The sequence below is a fragment of the Poecilia latipinna genome, unplaced genomic scaffold (assembly GCF_001443285.1).
Source record: "Poecilia latipinna isolate Pla-1442-1.1 unplaced genomic scaffold, P_latipinna-1.0 Scaffold324, whole genome shotgun sequence".
NCBI lineage: Eukaryota > Metazoa > Chordata > Actinopteri > Cyprinodontiformes > Poeciliidae > Poecilia > Poecilia latipinna.
Window position 1 is genome coordinate 168,835 of NW_015112940.1, and position 21,411 is coordinate 190,245.

Here is a 21,411-nt window from a genome sequence, read left to right on the forward strand (position 1 = left end):
GGGGGGAGGGCGGGGTGGGGGGGGGGGGCATGCTGCAGCAACTCTGTTGCTCGTTAGTTTTTTTGTTGTTAGAATCCTGAACTTTCCCAGATACACGCAGGTCAAAAATGTTAATATAAGGATTTGAATTTAAGTACAAATGAAAACAGGAAAACAAAGTGTGGCTTGCATGTTCTGTAATGAGTTTCAAGAGAAAATTTACAAAATGCTTGTTTTATGAAGGAAGAATGAAATAATTAAGAATATATTTTTTTGCAAGCTTTATTGCTATAAAACACAAGAGAGCTGATATGTGTGAACGGAATTACAAAGAGCTTTACAGAACAAAAAGAATAATTTGGCAAAAGAAGAGCATTGTTACAGAGAAATTATAGAGCGAAACTACAAAATGCGTGCATAAAAAGATTAAAAAAAAACAACCTAGAGCTAGGCATGAGAAAAATGCTAATTTTTTATTGTTTGTTCTTACATGTTCAAAGAATGACAGAAAAGGAAAATATTTAGATGAAAGATAGCAGATAAATCATCTTCCAGTGATTCAGACTGGAACTGGTTCATATCAGTGATTTCTGGTCCAGAGAGCCAGCTGCTTCTCATCATGTCAAGCACAGGTACTAACAACGATATGAAAAAAATAATTTTCCCAGATGGACATTTAAAAGCTTTACTTGCTGACTGGCTTAGAGGAACAACTGGCTCATTATGGTTGGTCTTACACAATACTGTCTTGCTAGACAACCTTTATGTGATCAGTGTGTTTTGTTTCCTGTAGCAATGGTCAGTTCAGCAGTTCACAGTGAGAAGAGGAACAACACCACCATTGTTTGCTTTGTGTTTATTCCCTTTTGATGACATCCTCGTGCAGAGCGGCTGGCCAAATGGTTAATTTGTTGTGTGCTCTGTGAGATTAGAACAAAGCCTTGATCAGAATTGTTCACTTTTTGCCATTTAACCAGATGACAGGACCCCCGGCTCCGCCTGCAGTTATAAGCTCTTTCTGGATCCACTCAGTGAGTTAACTTGTTTGTGTTTTTTTTTTTTTTTAGGACTTGTGTTCATTCATTTTTATTCTACAAATGCCATCCTTCATTTTAGAGATGTTTCATAAAAACTAACTAAATAAAAAAAACATCTGAAGTTTTTGTTTTATTTTGAATAAACTGTCCTCTATCTCATAATTCAAAGTGACAAATACACTATTTATATTTTCAGGAGAAGAGTGAAAGTTTAGTGACGGATAAGGTGTTTACCACAAGTTGTGGACTAGGTTTAATATGCTGAATAACTTTATTTATGTGGTTATTTATGCTGTATTTTAATTCACGTGTTTAAAGATACAGAATGTGCTCTCTTATGTTAAATTCTTGGTTTTAATTCCTTCAGTTTAGGCGATCATTTAAAATAGGGCTGTCTATAATTAAAATTGTGGAGGTGAGGCAATTTTCTTTGGATAATTTTCTTCAGGAGCAAAGTGACAAAATCCAGGGTTACATCTCATCTCCCTGTGTTCCTATTTGATATTTTTGACTTTTAAACCATGACTATAATATCAATTCGATAATGGCGATAATCAGACTCTAAAGTCAATTTGTTGTGCATGTAAGTATAGAGGAGCAAACTGAAAGAGAGAGAAAAAAAGAAGTCAAACAAAAGACCGAAAAAGAGACAAAGAAAAAATCTGCACATATGAATTAGTTTGTATATGTAGCCTTTTTCCTGTTCCGAATGCATTCAGAGGAGAGAAGTTACTTTTCAGTCTGCCTTCAGACAAATCTGAGTGACAGACAGCTTCTTCTTCTAATACTGCAGACAGAACAGATTATTGACCAGACCAGTCATTTGACTGGAAATCCTTGACTGTAGTGCATTTGCTAGAATTGCACGTTATCTTGGTTTCTTGTGTGGATTCCAACTATAGTTTTCTGAAGCAGCATTTTCTTAAGTGTTGTGTCTGTTTTTGGTGATACAAAGTGGTTTTATAATGGGGCAGAAAAATGTGTCGCTGATGATAATCAGCGCTGCACAGGCTTTGTGGATTGACAGATGTCACGGTGTATTTCTGCATCTTTCTCTTTTTGCAGATGTATTTAAACTGATCGTCATGGATCAGATTAAATGGGATTCCAGCAGGATGTGAGGATGTGGCCTGTAGGTATTAAGAAGTTAAGGGGTTTATTTTTGCATTGTTATTTTTCTTAAAATATGAATGGAAGGATGGACAGATAGATATGGGGATTCTAGAATTTGGCCTTTGCTGCATTAACAGTGTGTTAAATGCATCTCCACAGCTGGATGGGCACAGCATATTTAATGTCACGCTAAAGTGCTGGCTTTTACATTCACCAGATGACCTTAAACAAGTCTAATGGCTTTCAGAGTTGAAAAATACGTTTGTTCAAGCTGTCACACATTCTCTGTTGCAGTCTTGTGACTTTTTGGAGAGATGTAATACAAAATAGTGATTTTGTTGTAACACTTTGCTGAAATGGTCTGTTCCGATTTTGTTTTTAATTTATTGATGAAGTCAAAACTGTTTCAAAACAGTTGGCAGAAAAAGATAACTCAATGCAAAGACTTATGGAGCAACAATGACAGAATTAAAAGTAATTCAAGTTTTACACGTCTTCAGTGTTCATTATGCTGGAATTTACAATCAATTATTTGTTTAATTAAAATTATTTATTTAAACATGTATTTAAATAAAAGTACAAAATAAATAAATAAATAAATAAATAAATAAATAAATAAATAAATAAATAAATAAATAATGACCAGCTGTCGTCTAAGGGAAATTTGCTTCCAATCATTTTGTGGCTTAGATTTTATAGTGGACAATGGGAGGCTCTGAAGCTGCCTAGTGGCTACAGAGGAAAGGAGGGCAAAAGATGAGACATTGACATAAAATGAGTGAAAGTTTGTCTCTACTCAAACCTAGTTTTCAATCTAGTTTCTTTCCTGAACTGGGAGTTGTGACCAAGCTAAAGGCACTTCCTGAGTTTCACCAACTGGAATTGATACATTTAGCCTGAGACAAAGAAGTGTAAATGTTACGGGTAACCACAATGGTACAAAAATCTAAAACGTTGCAGTTTCTTTCTTTGAATTTTTTTTCCTTCTATTGAGAAACACTCATGCAGCAGCCACTCTTTCCTCAAGTGTTAGTGGTGGAGAAGGAATTAGGATGTTATTAAATATGAGGCTCATGATTCCTGGAAGTGAACAGCCCTACTGGAAGTAATTTATTGTCCAGCAGTCAGCCTTTCCCACAATCTTGACTTAAAAAAAGAGAAAAGTCTGCTCCTGAAAATGGCTTTTTGTTGTTTGCTTCGGAAACTGACAAAAAAGAAAACCTTTGTTTCTTTACCAGCTCCTTCACGAGAGAAGTACTGCCAAGTGGCTTTTTACAGCCTTTGGATTTTATTTTTTTTTATTATTTGTGGCTCCAACACAATTTCATGACTGGTTCAAATCAGACCCCCAGCAAACAGTGCTGATGCAGATGGCCACTATTTGTAACTTCTTTAATGCCAAATGTGTATCTTTGTAAGTGGATCTTTATCTTTCTGTTGCTGCAACAAGTCAGGCTGGTTGATTTAACAGTAAATACCATTTAGGTTTCAGTAAGGCTAAAAGAGGCATCAGAGACTCTTCTGTTCTTCAGATAATCTATTTAATTTGCTCCTTTACTAAGTTATCTGATTTAATTATGAATGATTCAGTTTATATTAGTGACAAGAAATAGGATAAAATATGCTGCAACGTAATGTCTAATCAGTACATGTAATTTTTTTTAAGGGTCAGTTCACCTAATTGCTATCTTAGGACTTTTATTCTTTATAGAAGAACCAAAACCTTTGTAACATTTAGTGGAACATTTAATGTGTTATGATTAAGCAACTGAGGAGAGGAGAAAGTTTCCTTAGCTGCCACTAAGCTAGACTGCTTGAGGTAAAGACTCAGCAAGACAGAAAAGTCGAAAAATGAGGCAATATTAGCTCAAAGTACAGAGACTATACAGTGCATATTTTTCTAACTTATTTTTAAAGCATTATTCAACAATGACATAAATATGAAATGATAGAAAAAGATTAGAGTATATATGTGGTGCTCAGTGCATCATAGAAACTCCCCGAAGAGCCTGGACCTATAGCGACGTAATTAAAGGATGATTCATTGTCTAAGCCAGCTGTAAGCTTTATTGAAAAAGACATCCATTTTACTTTTAATGCTGGGTCATCAGGCTACCAAGAAGAGGAAAAGAATTTATGCTATAATAACCCAAACTGTGGAATAAAAACCTCACTAATGAACACTGGAAACTATGGCGAGTCAAAAAATATCTCTGCTCACTAAGAGTGAAGTGCTCTGTTAGTGTTATATAAGGCAGCAAGAGGTCTTCAAGGTTTGATGAAGTGTGTCATGATGGGTTTTAGATGTGCAAAGTTGGATCTTCTAAGAAGACAATAATGTAGAAAAATATATTCTTTCAGTGCTGCAGCTGCAGATGGGTGTGATCTTTATAGCCATGTAATTATATTCAGTATTTTGTAAGAAAAAAAATACATGTATCCCTATGTACTTCTAAAGTATTGCTGAAGTGAGTGACTCCCTATCTGAAAAAAACAAACAAAACAAAAAAACTAACTATGATTTTATGCCAATAAAAACATTTTAGTTTGTGGTTGTAATGTTTTAAAATCCAAATAACAGCAGGCAATTAACTACAGAGATCCCAACTTGAAACACCAATCCTGTAGAAAAGCCATGGATAATGCCCTCCATTTCCTAAGCATAGCCTAATCCATCAGCAGCATGTTATTATACTTCTATATTTTACCTGTTTTATCAAAATAAATGGGGACTTTTTGATTGTACAAAGTTCCTCTGGCAGAGTACAAATAGACTACCCTTAAAGCATTCAACATCAAAGACTCTTAAACAAAAGCACAGTGTAGCTACACCAGGGAAGTCAGTTGACTCAACCACAACTAAAGATTTGGCCCCTGCTGTCATCCCTGAAACCCTCAGCTTCAACAAAAGCCTATTAAACAGAGCTGAACAATCATTAGCCTGGGGGCATCTGGTGTCCTACATGTTATAGATGTGTTTCTGTTCCAACACAACTGATTTAAATATATTTTAAACCAATTATGTGGATGATTAAATGAATCATAAATTCATTTAAATGCTGGAAATACCCACCTTTGTTAAAAGTTACTCCAAGTAGACTTTTGTTAATGGTTTATGATGGATTAACTTACTAAGGACATTTTAAGTCATGTTTACTACTACAGTATCACATCCTTGACTGAATCAATCAATCAAAAGCCTGACCCTAACAAGGCACAGAATATCAACATAACGTCATCATTCAGATAGGATACTGACTGAATTTCTAAAAGAGGCAGAGCTAGAAAGGCTTTGAAAAACAATTAAAGGTTGATCATGATTTATTTATGTTTTACACTTTAAGTAATTGTAGGATTTATAGCTGTTAAATACATTTTGGCTTAACCCTTTTGTCTAGAAATGGGGTCCAACCGACCCCACACACGTAAAACTTGTATCATTTGCCACAGTCCTCTACGTTTGCCACCTCAGTCTTCGCACGCACAAGGGATAAGTACCTTTAGAGACCCAAAACTATGCCTACGTGCAGACAGGAGCAATAAGCATCTAAATCAAATAACTGCATAATTTTATATAATCCAAGTCAGTTTTCCCCTCTTGTTTGAGTTAACTAAAAGAACAGCCTCTCACAAAGAAGACAAAAAAGTAGCTGTTGATACCTGGCGAAAATCTGCATAAGAATAAGACTTCATCTAAATGAGGAAATAAAAACAAAAAGTCTTTACCTCTGAAGTAATTCAAGTGTGGGCGCTACAGGAATGGGATAATGGATATTGAAACAGTAATAGCTTCCTAACATCATACATATAGTGATGGAGGTGATGGTTGGGATTCAGCCATTGACAACCTTGCAGTCTATGCTAAGCATGAACCTGTTTGAGGCATAACAGGAGGTTCCTGCAAAAAAGGAATAATGTAGAGAACAATTAATAGTCCTTATTATTTAAAGTCTTATACAAACTTTAAACAGTGCATTTTATGTCAAATGTCTTTCTTAAATTCATTCACTGAAAATTAATATTTACTTACCACATACAATGTTGCAAGAGTCTCCTCTTTTTCATTGAAGTGAGAAAGAAGAAGAACCATATCTTTCAATTTTTCTGAGCAGCCTTGCTCCTGTTCTCTCTGAATGTTCAGTTTTTATAACAGTTTGAAGAACCGTTTGGACTTGTGTGCAGAGATGGTTCTTAAAAAGTCCATAAGTCGTTTTCCCTTGTTTTCAAAAGTGGTAAAAAAAAGTCTCTATTAGAGCTACTCTGGTAAGTCACCGCTCCTTTTACCATGGTTTGCAAATCTGTTCCTTGGTTTATGTCTTTTCTTTGGGAGTAGTATGTACACTTCGTAAGATTTTTATTTTTACCTCATCTGATCTTCACCGAGTATCTTTGTTTGGAGTTTCTTCTCCTCTTTAGTTTCTGTTGTCTTAATTACTGCTATGAAATTCATGTCCTACTTTAAACAGCCTGAACAGCTGCATTTTGTTCAAGTGGGACTGTGTCATCTTCATCAGACACCTTTTTCCGCTGCCTTATTTTTGGTGCTGGTGACTGTTTCACATTTTCAATTCGAGTTTGTAACTGATTGACCAGTGAGTAATAATCTGGCCCCACCACATCACCTTCTCTTACAGTGATTGTGGATATTTGGCAATCATTTTTTGGCCACTTCTGCGGAGGCTTACTTACCAGACCTCCATCATGTTCCATAGGTTCTGTTATCTTTCACATATCAGGTTTGATTTCTTGTTTGCACAATAGTTAGTTCTCCAGCTCAATGTATGATAGGTATTTGTACTTCCTGTTAGTTTAGCTCATGTTTTTCACTTGTTTCCTGATCATGTACTCCCCTCACCCGTCTTGCATAATATTTAAGTTCGAGTATTGCCTTTGTCTGGTGAGGGATTCTTGTGCGTATAGTGTGTTATTTGGTGATCGCTCATGTCTTGTCAAGTTAAGTCAAGTCGAGTCTCTAGGTTTAAATAAATCTACGGTATGCCATGCCTGTCATAATGTTTTGTGTGGGGTTTTTGTGTTTTATTTTGTGTTACCTGTCTAGTATGGGTTTATTTCTAGGTTCCAAGCGTTTGTCATTTGTGTACTGCCAATTTTCCTTTGTTGATTTTCCTTTGTTCCTCGTTGTCCACTAATTAGTGATTTGCTACACCCGTTTTTGAGTTATTTAGGATTGACGAGTTGCAGGTTTTGTGCAGCAGTCTCGTCTGGGCTTGGTCTGAGTTTGCGTCTGTGTGTTTTTTATGGGTGCTCTGCTTAAGTCTGACTTTATTGCATCAGTGTCATCCGGTGAGTCTGTCTTGTAATACTTGACAAAATGAAGATTAAAAACAAGATGATGAAAAGGAGAAAGCCTCTTGGTTCCTGTCAGCAACAACCAACACAATTCCTGACAGAAGACTGCCGTCAAGACAGGAACCAGAGTCCTGGGGTCAGGGACTCCAGAGCCGTTTCTCCCCCACGGATGGGTGAGGACGAGCTCTGAGAGTTTTTTTTTTTTTATGGTGATCGAGACGACTCTCTCCCGTGGGATCTTCATAAACAAATGTTAGCTTTGCCTTTGTTATGTAAATTTAATTTGTGCAAATCTAATAAAGTTGGATGAACACAGGTATGTGCAAAGTCTATTTAGCTACAAAAGTAAAGATTTACAAACGATATAATGTAAAGTAGACTGAAACTGGGGACTAGCTGAATGAAAGCCCCAAGGAGAGAACAAGTAAATGAAAGCTGAAGACATGAGATGACTCTTAAAAACATTTTCAATTTTACTTTGTTATATCAACTTGTTCACTAAAAATCCAAAAAGCTGTAACTCTGATACCAAGAATGGAAAAAAAAAAAAAAAAAACACAATGCAGGCGTTCTGAGAAATGGGAATGTTGTTGATGAAGTGACCTTCTAAGAGGTGATTTGTAACAAGAGTGAAATGTGACGTACAACAGACACTGAAAACACAAGTGCTGAAATGTTCTGGCTTTGTGGTGAGTGAAAAAAAACCTGCCTGTGACTGTCACTGCAAGTAATAATATCCTTCGTACTAACATTTTGAGAGTCTAACTCCCCTGCTGTGTTTTTCAAGTTGTTCCAGCATAGGGCACCTTTCAGATTTTAAATTACTTTCTCAACAACTCTGTGCCTCTGACTTTCTGCATAACATCTGAGGCACGTTGCTCAAGAACAGTGAAGGAATGTATGCATCAGCATTTACAGTTGAAACCAGAAGTTTTTATAAAAAGAAATTTTCTCACAATTTGAAGATATAAGTCCAAACTTCTCTCGTATTAGATAATTTAAATTTACCACAAATATTTTTATTTGCTAAATGCTTCAATAATGACATAAATGTCAGTGATTTACTTCAATGTCTTGAAAATCACATGACAGGCATTTCTCCAGTATTTGGTAGCATTGCCTTTCAAATGTAATAGTTGACTAAGTTTCTCACAATTGTTTGCCAAAGTTCTGGCTGCTTTTTCAGTCCCTCATCGCTGAGTGGCTTTCAGACCAGGTCAGTATCGGACATGCTTCACTGTGAATAGTGAAACTGTATTACTAGCATTAGCCAGCATCTTCACAAGGTCTTTGGGTTTTGCTCTGGGGTTAATTTGCCCATGTTGGACCAAAACACATTTAAGTCATTGTTTAACTTGTGTATGTGCATCTGTGGTTTCAACTCCATGAATTATATGGGGCAAAAAGATTAATATCTTTTGATTGCAGGTGATATATTTTTGTTGGTAAAACAACATTGTGAGGATGTGGGGTTTTGTGTGTTGATTAGTGCTATCATGTCTAGCCCCTGATTGGTCCCAGCTGTCTCTTGTTCCCCTGATTATCCCATGTATTAACCTCACCTGTGTCTCCTGCTCCCAGCTTGTCATAGTTAGCCTATGTCATGTCATAGTTTCTGCAATGGACCGGCGACCTGTCCAGGGTGAACCCCGCCTCTTGAACTTAATGTCTCACTGGAGATAGGCACCGGCACCCCTCGCGACCCCACTAGGGTCAAGGGTGTAAGAAAATGGATGGATGGATGGATGGATGGATGTCATAGTTTGTGTGATAATCCTGTCATTCCACATAAGAACTAATATCTCAGCCACCAACATCATCACTTTACAGCTATTTTGTTAAATCTTGGTGCAACATTTATTTTGAATTTACTTATATAACCATTATTTTACCTCAAAAACCCCTGGGATATGTCTTTTTCGAAAGACACCTGGCCAAGAGACACACTGGTGTATAGCACCGACAGAAGTGAGGTCTAGTCATCCAATATCTAGGGACACACTTTATGTCACAGCTGAACAAAGCTAAACTTTCTTGAATAATTAACTGTGAAAGCAGTTTAAGAATCTGACAGAGTGCAGAGGCTGAAACGTGGTGTTTTTAAAGACAATGAAGATGACTAAAGACACATAGCTGGTCTTGCAAACAAGAAAGCAAAGATTGTAATCAGGCAAAACAAGGAAGGGTTGAATTCTGCCATTACTTCAAGCAGTGGCAGAACTATTAAAACAAAACCCTATTAGTAAGGTGTTAGATCCCTTTTTGCCTTGAGACCTGACATAATTCCTCACAGCATGGATTCATGAAATTGTTGAAAATACGCTTCAGATGTTTTGTTTCATGTTGACATGATAGAATCCTGCAGCTGCGTCAAACTTTTGATTCTACATTCATGATGTGCATCCCCTGTTTCATCACTTTCTAAAGGTGCCCAGTTGGACTCCGGAGGCCGTTGCAGAACAGTGAATTCATTTATCTGTTCAGGAAACCAGCTTGAAATTATATGAACGTTGAGAAATGGCTCACTGTCCTGCCGGAAGCAGCCATCTGAAAATGGGTTCACTGTGGTCATAAAGGAATGGACATGGTCAACAACACCACTCAGGTAGGTAGAAGCATTTAAATTATACCCATTGTTGTTTATAAAGCTGACAGTGGTCTTACATCTGCTGTAAGATCCTTCAGCGATGGCAATCTGCATAATTTGTTTGTAACTAGTGGATGTTTGAGGAGTTGTTGACTTTCTAACTTCTCAAACCAATCTGCCCTATTTTGCGCATTAGCTTATTTGGAGTAGCAGCCCACTTGATACCATCATCCATGTCACTTCTAAAAGTTCCGATACTCAGTCTGAACTTCAGCAAGTCATCTTGACTACGTGTCATTGCATAAGTGCATGTAGTTGCTTCAATGTAACTGGCTGATTTGCAATTAGTATTGATGATTGAGCAGGTGAACCTGATAAAAAAGTGCCAATTTAGTGAATATGAGATGTGAGCATCAAGAGTGATGAGTCTATCTATGTTAATGCATTGTTCTTGAATTAATATGACTTACCAAATAATCCAAATTAAGTCTTTTGTCACAGCAATTTTGCATTTACTATGCGATTATCAATTCAATAGATGGTGCAGCTCTGTTTCACCACTTGGATTACATTCAGAAGTCAGCTGCGGCACAGGAAGAGGAAAGTTTTTCTTTAAATTATGGCTAAGCTGCCGTGGGATGAAGCTTCAAGCTGGATCTCAAATGCACAGATCAGTTGATGAGCCAAAGGCTACATGAGGACAAAACAAGCTATTCTGAGATTTTGCATAGAGCTTTGAAAATTGAAATCCTGTTCTGTGTGTGAGTTTACTGTGGTATGTTACAGTCAAACAATGCTCCCAAAGATTAGTATTTGCTTTGTCTTTGAAAAGAATACATATTTTTCTTTGTATTTTTACAGACGTAAGTACTGATGTTGTAGATGGAATGTGTTTAGTTTCTGTCCATTCTGCAAATAGATGCTTTTTCCTGCTTCCCGGGTTGCGGTGAGGTGATTTTAAACAAGGTTTATTAAAAGTGAGAGGTTTTGTATTCATTTTACAAGCATGTCTTTTTGTATTTTTTTTCTGTATTTGTCTTTTTAATTGTTTCCTGTTTTGGGAAATTATTAAGTACAAGGACAGATTACTAAACAACTCAGAGCTCTCAGTCAGGATGTTTAATTCTGTTAAAGTTGTACAGATAAACAGAAAGGGCACCAGAGTCCCTTTACCTTGAGAAAGACAGAAAGAATAAAGGAAGTTTTTAACTACTTAAAACAAACATAAAATTAGCAGCATTCTAAATTTTTTATTAGCATGACATACTTAAATAATCTCTGAGGGAAAATGTTAACTTCTCCATTTAATTGATAAAGAAGAGTGGGCCAATGCAAAGTCAGAAGCATAGTAAAGAGAAAAGAGGCAACGGCTGTGCTGATACATTGACATGCAGTATCAGCAGTGCATTCTGAAACAACGGGGTCATTTATTTGCTAACAGATTTTAAAGTTCAGTTTCCATGCTGCGCCATCTAGAATCAATTCCTTTCAGGTATTACGAGTTGTACTCTATAATAAATCGCTCTTTATTTGAATACATTTTTTTATGATACAATGACCTTTAGAGGGATTTTCATACAAACTCTTTCTTGGTTATTCATGACATGCATTAGCAGAGACGGGTGAATGACACCCATGACTCTTCACACTGTGATGACGCCCCGCAGACCAGGTCCCCTGTAGTTCACTCTAACATTCATTTGTGCCCCATTTTCCCCCTGTCTGTCTGTCTGTCTGTCTGTCTGTCTGTCTTCCTGCTGGTCACTGTCTGTGTTCCCGAGACTAGACTGAAGGATGACTTCAAAGCTTCTCAGTTTTGACCCCTGAACACGACCTCTGGAATATGGTATAATCCTGTCCTACTTATTGACAAATCCTATTTTTATTGGAAAGAAGAGGATCAGAATGGAAGTACTCCATGACCTTTAGATAGGACGTGACCTACAATCTTTTCATGACTCGCAGGCCAAATTAAAACTGTGCAAAAAGCGATCACGTCAGAGAATGCAAATCCATCCATAATATTATGTTCTCTAAAAATGTAAAGAAAACTGATCATACATGTGTCTGTAACTGCAGTGATTAGTTCAATGAATAATTTAGTTAGGTAAATTTCTGTTCAAAATTATGTCCAGAATGCGTCACTTGATCTTACAGGAGTGTAGCTTGAATTTTTTTTTTTTACTGCATTTCTGTTGAAATTTTGACAGCAGGTAATATTTTACCTTCATTGGGTGATTCTCTTGCTCTCTTCATTTAGCATAAAGCCTTAATATTTGTTTTAAGGAAGTGTTTCACACAAGAAAATCAATGTTGATTCTCCTGCCTCCATTTAACATGAAAATAATCATCAGTTCTGGGTAAATAAATCTCCCAATGCAAACCTGACAACACTGTAATGGCTCATAAAATAACTTGAAGATGGTAGAAAGATGCTATGGTCCTTTCCCCGTATGGACTAGTTATTAGCTTTAGCTTTCAGGAATCACTAATCTGGATTCATACAAAATGAAGATTGGTAGAAAGTTACCTGCTGCAGATAGATTAGTAACTGTTCATAGCTTGTTCGTTTTTCTTCTTTCAGCTAATAATGTATGCAGCTGCTCAGCGTCATAATCAAAAATCACAGTGGGGTCACACCAGTCATGGTTTATGATGATTACAGGCCAAATTTAGGTGATTACATTTAAATCTGTGAGGTTAACACAAAATTATCTTTAAAACTATAATTTAGCTATGATTCTACCTCACTAGGTCAGGCTTTTTGATAACTTCATATTTGCAAATTTTGCCTTTGTGAACTTTTGTGCAGGAACTGTTGCACCTTTTGCCAGAAGACAGGTTCGGTTCTACGTGTGCCGTAGTTGCAGATGACCTGCTTGACTGTCCTCTGATCATACCGAGAAGACAAAAGTTATGAATAAATATGTTTTCATAGATCAGTGGTTAAAAATGGTTAAAGGTCTAAATGCTTTGTAATATAAATGGAAATTACAACTCATATCTTTCCTTCAGGCAACACATATACACTCCTCAAATATGCATCTGCTCACTTAACGGCTTCTACAATATGCTGACTGCAAATTGAGAGATTGCTTCTGAAGAATAATGATGATGAAAATTGCATAAAAGCAGGCACACAGTGATAAATTAGGATTTTAAATTGAAGATGACATATGACAGCTGAATGAAAAATGACTGCAATGAATGATCTGCATTTAGTCACAGAGGCATTAGTATTTTAATAGAACTTCTGAACAGCAGTAGTGAATAGCAAACATAGTGATATCTAAATCAATAAATCAAGATAAGTTTCATTTTAATAAAAAAAAAGGTGTGTAAATTGAAAAAACTTTCATTTATTGTCATTGAACTGAAGCAGAACAATGTGATTTGGAGTTTCATTCTGAATTTTCCTGTGCTGCTTCAGTCAGTAAAGGCTTTCATTTCATGTCATTTTTCACTCATGTTTTGGTCATTTCTTGATCACCTCAGCAACTGATAGGAAGTCAGGTGAAAAAAAAAATCATAATGTACAATGATTTATGAACTACCTAAGCAAAGATTGAATACACTTATCCAGTCCTTGCCTAGGTTCGACATTTCAAAACTTTCTTTGAGAGATCACACTTTAACAAAACTTAACAATGAAAATCAAAATTACATCGGAAGTGAATCAAGGAGTGTGCACAGTCATGCTAAACACAGAGTGTTAGGTTTAGAGACTTGGTATCAGAGAAAGTTTCAGAGACTGTAATCTTTAAAATCTAGGAGTGAGAAACTTCAGAGAATCAATCTTTGTTTTAGATACACAACTGTCAATTGTGCTGAGGCATCTCTCACAAAGATATAGTGGGGAACAGAAGTGCAAGCTGGTCATGCACTGTTAACATCTTTCTCAGATAATTGATCAGTTAAGAACTGTCAGCATTTTCTACCATGCTGACAGATCCAGGTGCAAGTTAAACCAGCATGGTGATGATAAGAATCCCAAACTGAACCTGAAGCTACTTCTATCAGCCACCATTTCTGTTTTGAAGCTCAGATCCCAGTTCTTTAGTTGACTATCACCCATGTTTGTGTAAGCATGTAGTTAAAAACAAACCTTAATCTTTAACTATTAACAGATTTGAGCTGCCAAATTGAAGTTGACAGCGATTATAACTGAGTTTTGCAGAAATAAAACCAGGTGCTCCTTCGATAACAGTTTCTTCTCTTATCCATACTTTTACTTTTCCAATATATCTATGAAGATCTTGTCATCCTTAGAGATTTATATAGTTGATAAAAACCCTGTACTTGTGAAAAAAGATCTGTAGCTGAGATGATAACTCTTAACAGGGAAAATAAACTCACTTTCTAACATTCACATAACATTGAAGATACTTGTTTGCAGAGCGACTTTTCTGTCATGACCATGATGTCAAGGAGACTGTTTCGCTCATTAGCTACATTTTGTAAAGAACTTGAGTTGAGATTCTTCTTTGAGCGCTTTGAGCTTAAAGTACATCATCTAATTATGACACAGTTTAATGAACAAACCATGCTGTGAAGATGATTCTTGTGAAGAAACAGAATGCAGCTCAGACATTGTTTTACTCAGCCTGGCTGTTTTTACCAACTTGCCAACTGCTATGTTTGAACTTGGGATCTGTAAATTGAAAAGTGGGTGTAAACTCATACCCAGGGGGTCTTGAAATATTGCTGTTTTCCAAATGTATTCAGTGGGAAAATCACCCTTGTTTTTGATTTCCACAATGGCTTTGCTGTCTTTAGGGTGTTCACACTCATCTGTGTGCACTGGTTGGATGCTTTCAGTTCAGCTTTATTGTTCCTCTGTCCCATTTTCCTTGCGGGTAATCTTCATCATTCTGCCTTCAATTCTATGCTTCTGACAGTTTCAGTTATGGGATTTGTCTCATCCCTCACTAGTCTTCTTCTATTTGTTACAGCCTCAAATGATTTTTACAACATCCCTATCTCCTTCAACTTCTCTCTGCAATATTGCCCCTTGCCCTAGGTTCCATTCATATGACAGCAAGGCTTAAGTTGTCACTGGTGTCCTCTCCGATGATTACCCTCAATTCCACAGTTCAGCACCGGGCTGACAGGCACTTTATGACTTTCAGCCTCTCTTTGTGCCACTTTTCCCCTCTTGAACAAATCAGCATGAGCCTGGGTTCTTTGCTTCTCTTGAGCCCTGCCTCACTGCTCCACCTCACTTATTCAAAATGTCTCTCTCTAGACTTCATCCTCTCAAACTGTTAATCCAGTCATGCCCTTTGCACCGCTGACACTGCAGAGGGAAGTAGAGGGTGCGTGAGGGGATGTGGTCAACAGTCACACAAGATGGCAGATAAATTATTTAAAGTCGTAGTTTCCAATTGTTTTCTGTATCAAACTAGCAAAGTGAGAGCAGAAGAGTACATGCATTACTGTCAGTTAAGGAGTAAATAAAAGCACGTACACATCTCTGCTTATATGGTGTTGGTAGTCATCCGTCCCTTTTCCACGCTGACAAAATCCTTACAGGGTCATGGGCAGGCTGGTCTCTATCTACGGCACAGAGGTAGAGACCTTTGATGGACATCAGTGGAAAGATTATGGCAGGAGAAAACTTAGACAAGCAACTATGCACACAAATTCATTCCTTAGGGCAATGTAGAGACCAATTACCCTAACATTCACGTTATTGGACAGAGGGAGGAAGCCAGAGTATCCAAAGGGAATCCATGCATGCAAGCTCAATGCAGAAAAGCCCCCCAGCTTAAATGTGACTAATCTGATTATTTGTTTTTAATGAGTTGACAGCACTAGTTGAATATAAAGACCAGGATGGGGCTGTAAATATTAGTTTTCTGGTTTGGGACCCTGAAAATCTGTGATGATCATATATGGCATTGGCAATGAAACAAGTCCTGTAAATGACAGTATATCAATGTATTTTTCAGTCCAACAGTGATGAGGCAGTAAAGAATATCATCTTATGTATGTATGTATGTATGTATGTATGTATGTATGTATGTATGTATGTATGTACATAAAAGGAACAATATTTATTTTGTATTACAAAAAAAACTGTTACAAATTCTGCACAGCACTTAAAAGAATAAAAAATAAAAGGCTGGGTGAATTATAATCACAATATTTACCAGATATTACAGAAATGCATGTGCATAGTTATTATTGTTACCCTTTGTTTCAACAAGATTCTAATTTATATTTTATGGGTGTTTCCTGTGTTGCAGCTTTTACTATATTTCTTGATATGACTCAAAAATATTGTGGATTTGTTAGTACCTTTGCCAGAACTTGGTGACTGGAAGTATAATTGTTTATGAATAATTTTAAAGTAACTTGCATGCTGGTATTCCTGCATATAAACTTTTAAGTATTTACTCAACTGCCAACTTTTCACATGTAATTTTGCCTGCTGTCAATATAGTACACAGTAAAATTCATGAGGCAAATTTTCTACATGCTGATAAAGTTCCCACATGCTTTTGGATGCTGTTCATTTTATTACTAAATAAGTGATGTCAATGTCCACATCTGAAACTCGTCTCTCTGTAGTCATGTGTTGGTGAACTCCATTCTGGTCTTCGTAAAGCCCCATCACGTCCCATCTGTTTTCTTTAGAGTCACCAGACCTGGCATCAGAGGAAACACATTAAAAACCTAAAAGGCAGTTGTACGATAACATCACAAGATGCTTTTCTTGTGAGATATTTGAAGAGTGGTGCCAGGATGGCCCAGAGTCTTACAGAGTCTCACAGTCAGCTGTAGTTCAGAGGAAAACAGATGCAGTCATGACGATAAAGCCCCAAACAGGATACACGCCGTATTGGTTTCCTTTTACATAAACCCATTTGTGTCTGTGTCAGAGCTACGTAGAGACCACATAAAGTCATAATTGAAGATCCACACTAACTCTTGTCGTGTTTGAAGCTTAGACACACTCTGTGTGGAGATTCCGATTTATCCAAAAGCTGCTCCTGTTTAACCCCCAGGTGATTTAATGTGTCTCTTTTCCTTTAATATGTAAATACAGGTAAAAATCTTTGGATAAATAGAAATGCTATGAATACATTTTCTCCCTCCAAAGGAAAAAAAAAATAGAAAGATTGCCTCAACACCTTGTCTTGTTCACAACGAATTCCGTATTAGCAGTGGGTCATGCAGCAGGTCATGCTGGGTATGCAAATCCCTCACAGGTTTCTGAGCCGACACTGATGTTGAAGTGAAGGATGGCATTTCATTTCGTCTCCCGTTTCTTTCTTAGTTTGGTGGGACAATGACTTGTCAAGATGATAAAAACAGAATAGGTCTGAGAAGTGTCCAATGTTAAGTATAACCAAGTGAGATATGTCACGACAAGATTTATCTATTGGTGTGTGACTGTAAACTATGTAAACACTTTAAAGATTGTCATCCTCTCTTTAAGTATGAAGTCTGCCAGTTCCATATCCTGTAGGACAACCCACACCATATTCCAACCTGCAAACTTTGCTAGTGCCACAGTGCTTTAGGGATGATGTGCAGAACATTTCTTCCTCCAATCATGGCGTTTGCAAGAAGTTTATCTTTGGACTCATTTGACGAGACTTTATTCTCGCAGTATTTCACTGGCTTATCCAACTACCCTGCAGAAAATTTTGTACAAGCTTCAATAGACTTTTTCTACAACATTTACTTTTGAGTGTGCATTGAGGCCATTATGGTTGAGTGCATTGCTGACTATTTTCAAGGGGAAAGGTGCAACTGCTGTGTCCAGGTTTTTCTGAAGCTGCCTAAAATTTGCTTCTTGGCTTTTGAACAAATTATTTTGATGTTACTTTTGACTTTTATCAAAAATCTTGCAAAAGGTTTCTTGTTGGGTTGGGAAGTTTAGAAATATATCTACAACCAATGTCATTACTATGTTTTGCAACAGTCAGATATTTTATGATGGCTTTTTTCCCTTTATGCACTCTACTTGGGTATGGAGAAGTTAATACTAAATTAGCTTATATTGTTTAGCACGTAGCAGCACGAATGACAGAATTTAGTATTTTAGTCATGTTTGGATTTATTTGTATTTTTAGATTACTTGGATTGTCATTGACATCTGGTGTTATTTTTTTATATTGATATAGAAATTGGAAATATATTTACTTAGAAACATTTTGATGCATTCAAACCTTTTTTTTTTTTTTTACCAGCTGTATGTCAGTTGTGGCAAACAAATCGGCTTAGTTTTCAGAACCTCTTGAACTTAATACTGTTGTAGATTTTTACTTACTGTAATTTCTTCTATTCTGTTTCTTATTTCTTTCGCTCAAGATGGGAAATGCCTCCGAAATTTTTCTGTTCATGTCCAGAATATCAAAAGACAATGACTTCGTCATGGGAACACTCTACACCATATTTGGTAACTCGATTAGACTCCTCACCTTTTAGTAAACATAATGAAGGTCAAAATGCTACTTTCCCTCTTATTTTACCTCTCTGTCTTCCAGGTGTGTTGTCCGTACTGGGGAATGGGATCCTGCTCTTTGTGGCCTTTAGAAAGAAATCGTCTCTGAAGCCGGCAGAGTTCTTTGTCGTCAATCTGGCCATCAGTGACTTGACCATGACTATAACTCTGTTTCCACTGGCCATTCCTTCAGCCTATGCTCACATGTGAGTGACCTTTGAGGTGCAAACCAATGAGATTTTTTTCAGTACATTAAATCAGGCTGGTGTTAAGAAATGAGCATGTACTTATAAAAATGAATGTTATGTTATTTTGGATTCATAATGATGCAGTTTGGGGTGATTTGATCAAATGTCAATGATTTTTTTTAAATATATTTTAAATGAATAATTGAGTGCACCAATTTAAACTTACCAACAACATTTATCACTAACAACATTTCTACGTAGTTATCATCAGTCTTCTGGATTAATTATTGCTCAGAAACAGTATTTGTTTAAATATATCAGCTTCCTAGAGCCGACCAAGCTTTTTAGAAGAGTATACACATTTCAATAGGATTGAGCTCTGGGATTCGGGAACCCTATTTTGTTTCATTCATTTCAAAAGCAGTGATTAGAAACAATGAAGAACAAAGTAAAACGACGAGCTAAAATACAGAGGAAGTGGTGAACGTGAATAACCACACAGAAGAGCTCTCCATCCATTATCTTTATGCGCTTATCCCTGCTGGGTCTCAGGGGGGAGGGCTGGTGCCTATCTCCATCGGTCATTGGGCGGGAATACCCTGGACAGGTTCCACACTCCAGAATAACTAATTACTGTAGAGGCAAAAGGGAAAAAAAGTTGAAGAAGAGTGCAGGCGGTGAGAGCCAGGTGACAAGGAAGAATTGCCAGCTGAAGGAAGGTTGTTTTAAAACAGAGAACTTGAACTGGGAGTTAAAATCATGGGAAAATACAATTTTTTGTCAGAGAACAAAATTCAAAGCAAAAAGCGAAAATAAACAAACTTATGCAAAGAAATGAACTAATAAGGCAGGATTAAAAGAAGTAAACAAACGATCAAAACAGAATCCAAATGATAAAACAACTCCAACACCAATGAGCCATCACTATTTGACCCTTAGCATCTATCCATCTTTCCGTCTATTCATGTACATATTAATCCATTGTCAGAGTTGGTGGTTTTAGACATTTTCCATGTGTGATTATCACAATTCAAACAGCCTGATTCCAGTTTAGAGGTCGATTTTTTTTTTTCCTCTTGCATCCATAGGTATCAATAGAACTATCTTAATTTCATAAACTGCAGAAAAAAATTGTAGATTTGAACTTTTTCAGCAGATGGAAATCTTCATTGGTATTAACCAGTACTGGAAAGTAATTCAATTTTTATGTTCAGTGAAAGACATCGTTTTGCAAATTGATCAAATGAAATTAATTTGCCATCATTTTTATTGCAGTTGTAATTCAACAGTAAAACCAAAACTAGCTGCCAAGGTGCTCCAAGAGCCTTCTAAGTGTTTGAAACGGCCAGCCACAAGACCTGTTTGATATAATGGCACCAACTTATAGATTCACAACACAGTTGTGTTGAGCATAAAAAAATAAATAAATAAATAAAAATGTCACAAGAATTGCAATTTTTGTTATCCATATATTTCCCACTTCAGCCGGTTGACCTTCTCCAATATCTTCGTCTGATCTTCTGAGGATCTATGGATGTAAGGTGTCAAAGCGACCAGCGTTGAGTCAACGTGTGTCACTGTCTGCCAGGAGTGTGACCAGACAGCGACACACATGACCAGTAGAAAGGCATTAAATTTATTGCCTCCCTCTTGTCTGTAAATGTTTCCAGAGAGAGTTTGCATATAAATATTTGTTTAGCCAAGATGTTACTCAGTGACATGTGCTCTTTTCTGCTTTTCTTTCTTTTCAGGTGGTTATTTAACCTGACAACCTGCACTGTCTATGCCTTTTGTGGTGTTTTGTTTGGCCTGTGCAGTCTGTCCAATCTCACGGTGCTCTCATGTGTTTGTTGGCTCAAGGTCTGCTGTCCAAACTACGGTAACCAAAGCATTTTTTTATACCGTTTACTATTCCATGCAAAACCAACCATAATCACAGAAACACAATATAAAGCGTGATCACCAGTATGCTTTAAAGATGGAAATGATCGAATAGAACAAATAAAATTAACAGACATCAGAAGTTTTGATTATAATTTTGGGCAAAAAAGTTTGTAATGAAAATAATAAGAATTATTTTGCATTTTGAGTGAAACTTTGCTTATCCTTATCATCTGGTAAATGTTGCTGCAAGAGGACAAGGTAATAAAACAACACAAATGACGTCATTAGATAAGTGTTTGTCTTCTGTTTTAAGTCTGAAGTGCCAAGAAGTCCATGGACAGCTCAGCTCATCTGCTTTGTTGGGTGTTCTGTCTTTAATCTTTCTCTTGACAATACTTAGACTTTACAGTCTCTGTTTAGGGTTTAGGTGAGGCGTTTCGAGCACACAATTTTACCGATTTTGTTTCCAGTCAGCTTTCCATTAATTTGGTGAGATGGAGCACTCTGTGAACGGCTTCGTTTTCAATGCTCTTTGTGGCTTTTCCTCCTGTTGCAGGATGTCGACGACTGCAAGACAGCTGCCAAGTCAGCAGTTTCCCCTATTGTGTGGCCCATAGAATTTCAATATTAAACATTATTTTTATTAGTTGCATATATTGGTTTGTTTCACAAGAGATAATCATTAATATGTGCATTACAAGCCTATGCGAGTTTCATTTCAACAAAAATATTTTGAGTAAAATAAGTTAACTTATTGACAAAATCATGTTTTATTATTAGATATTCAGTTTTTTTTTTTTTTTTTTTTTTTTTTATGAAACTATTAAAAAGGAGAAAAAGGAAAAAATATTAATGGAG

At 36.7% G+C, this 21,411-nt stretch overlaps 1 protein-coding gene across 3 annotated transcripts in view; it reads left to right on the top strand.

Annotated features, from left to right (window-relative positions):
• opn7b (opsin 7, group member b) overlaps window positions 1-21,411 on the top strand; it is a 62,813-nt gene that overhangs the window by 24,727 nt on the left and 16,675 nt on the right. The window contains exons 1-5 of one of the 3 annotated variants that reach the window (XM_015035114.1): window positions 7,898-8,128; window positions 9,924-10,044; window positions 18,349-18,436; window positions 18,525-18,687; window positions 20,421-20,548. In XM_015035114.1, coding sequence (XP_014890600.1) covers window positions 10,018-10,044; window positions 18,349-18,436; window positions 18,525-18,687; window positions 20,421-20,548 — 406 coding nt within the window. In that variant the 5' untranslated portion in view covers window positions 7,898-8,128; window positions 9,924-10,017. Of the gene's footprint in view, window positions 1-7,897; window positions 8,129-9,038; window positions 9,161-9,866; window positions 10,045-18,348; window positions 18,437-18,524; window positions 18,688-20,420; window positions 20,549-21,411 lie in introns of those variants that run through there. The other 2 variants (XM_015035113.1, XM_015035112.1) reach the window with 2 other exon arrangements.